Raw genomic sequence first — 2,387 nt, forward strand, 5'->3', positions numbered from 1 at the left:
AAACTAGTTAGGTTTATCAGTATTTAAGTTTTGTTAAAGGATTTCCATTTATGTTAACATTGTTTTTCTAATTTTAAGTTAAAAACGGAAAAAAAAGTATAGCTTTGTAATTTATGAAATTTAGTGGGTTTTGATGTGTGAACATGTTGACGAGAAGAGACGCGGCTCGTTGACTTCAACTCCACTCCCACAACTTAAAACGAGTAAAGTTAAGTCAAAAGTGGAACTAAATTAAGAATGAGTTATAACCATCACTTCATATGTCAAACTTTTTTTTTTGTGACTAAACTTATTAATTAATATTTGTAATGGATATCAGAAGATGTGGACGGTAGATCGAGCCTTTATCATTTTGTCAAAAGTTATAATTATTAGTCATATGTTATTTGCAACAATTTCTTTTTAAGTAATTATTTTATTAGGAATCTTTGTTATGTTAACTCTAATATCAATTGTTAGATAGAACGTTTATCATCTGGCCAAAAGTTATAATTATTAGTAAGGATGCAACTCTTTTTATTTAAGAATATAAAAGTCTATGTGACAGGATTTCATTAAGATCCGACCCACTTATTATAAGACAATTAAAATCACTTAGAACGTACCAAAAAAAGAAAAAATTAATTAATTAGATCAATTAGATGCATGCAACAAAGAAATAGCTAAAAGGAGTAAATTATGTTAAATTTATTGGAATGAAGAAGGAATTTCATGATTTGTTTTTAAACTATTTGATTGGAAAATTTGAATATATATGGCAGAGATTGGAGTGGTGGAAGTGGAAGTGGAAGTGCAATGGGAGCAGCACTATAAGGAATCCTCTGCAACACGTTACTTGAGAATAATGATGAGATACATATATAATGGAATAGTAACTGGTTAGGTGTTAAGCAGAGGAAGGTGCTAGAAAAAGATTTTGCTTTTTCTACTTTGCAAACTCTATATATACCCTTTTGTTGCCTCAAACTCGTCACATTCGAATGAGAATAAACCATCACATTTCTCATTTTCAGCATTCACAAAACTTGATTTGCTCATCATGGCAAGCTCCAAGGTATTAGGGGTTGCTTTCATTGCTTTGTTCATTCTCGACCTTGCATTTGCTGCCAGGGTCCCAGAAAGTTTTTTTACCGGAAGAGGTGGTGGTGGTGGAGGAGGGGGTGGCGGAGGAGGGGGTGGCGGCGGTGGTATTGGACGTGGTTCTGGGTATGGATCGGGGTATGGCTCAGGTGGGGGTGAAGGGTATGGCGGAGGGATAGGAGGAAGTGGTGGAGGCGGTGGAAGAGGAGGAGGTGGTGGTGGCGGTGGAGGAACGGGTGGTTCTGGGTTCGGGTCCGGATCAGGGTATGGATACGGGTCAGGGTCTGGCTCCGGGATTGGTGGCGGTACGAATGGTGGAGGAGGAGGTGGGGAAGGTGGAGGAGGTGGTGGAGGTGGAGGTAACGGTGGTTCTGGTTTCGGAAGTGGTGAAGGAAGGGGTTTCGGAAGTGGAAGTGGAAGTGGAAGGGGAGGACAAGGTGGTGGTGGTGGTGGAGGAGGTGGTGGTGGAGGTGGCGGAGGAGGTAGCAATGGAGGTTCTGGGTATGGAAGTGGATCAGGGTATGGTTATGGATCTGGTTGGGGTGGAGGAGGAAATGATGAGTTCCCTTAAACTTGCGAAATGATTTTGCTTTATATGATATAATAGTAATTGCCATGTTACATGTGATTTCCGAAAATAAATTGCAGTGTGATCACTTTGGTGATGCATGCATGGTATGTGATATTAGACAGGTTTCATGATTAGTTGGTTATTATTATATATAAATATAATTTACTGTGTAATATTAGAATAGATTATCTTATAGAAATTCCGAGTTTAATAAAACACCTTTCCCTTTTATATACATTCTCTTATTTATTACTTCCATTTTCCTATTAATACACTGACAAAAAAATGTAATAATATTAATGGGGTGAAAAAAACTTCTCATCAACTAATTTTTCGTGCAGCTTTATCCGTTACTCATGTCATACATAATATCTCATTCAACTCCTTATATAATTAAAAAAACAATATTTAACTATTTATATATATATATATATATATATATATGGTACAGTTAAGCGACGGATCTTCGATCAATATTTTTGAGGTATCAAAATTTTGATTGAATTATTCTTTTGGTTCATTTTTTGTCTAAAAATATCAAATTGGTTATTTAATTTTTTTTTATCCCAATTTTTTAAACTTGATATAATTTGGTTATTTGGTTCTTTTTATTAAATCTGTTTGAAGTGTTATAAAGATTTTTCATCAAAATTAACATCAGAATTATGTCAATTACATCAATGAAACAAATAATCCTTATTCACACCTTCAATTTTAATTAAAAAATCTTCACCCA

At 35.2% G+C, this 2,387-nt stretch overlaps 1 protein-coding gene across 1 annotated transcript; it reads left to right on the forward strand.

The window, feature by feature from the left end:
• Positions 1-953: 953 nt before the first annotated feature.
• LOC114191391 (uncharacterized) lies at positions 954-1,886 on the forward strand. Its single transcript, XM_028080561.2, has one exon. It carries the CDS (start codon positions 1,040-1,042, stop codon positions 1,649-1,651), a length of 612 nt encoding a protein of 203 aa, XP_027936362.1. The 5' UTR covers positions 954-1,039; the 3' UTR covers positions 1,652-1,886.
• Positions 1,887-2,387: the final 501 nt, after the last annotated feature.

Source organism: Vigna unguiculata, chromosome 7 (genome assembly GCF_037176805.1).
Source record: "Vigna unguiculata cultivar grain cowpea cultivar isolate G323 ecotype 2 chromosome 7, ASM3717680v1, whole genome shotgun sequence".
NCBI classification, from domain to species: Eukaryota; Viridiplantae; Streptophyta; class Magnoliopsida; order Fabales; family Fabaceae; genus Vigna; species Vigna unguiculata.

Excerpts from the sequence above, each read along its gene's own strand:
- LOC114191391 (XM_028080561.2), top strand. The coding sequence starts at position 1,040 with ATGGCAAGCTCCAAGGTATTAGGGGTTGCTTTCATTGCTTTGTTCATT.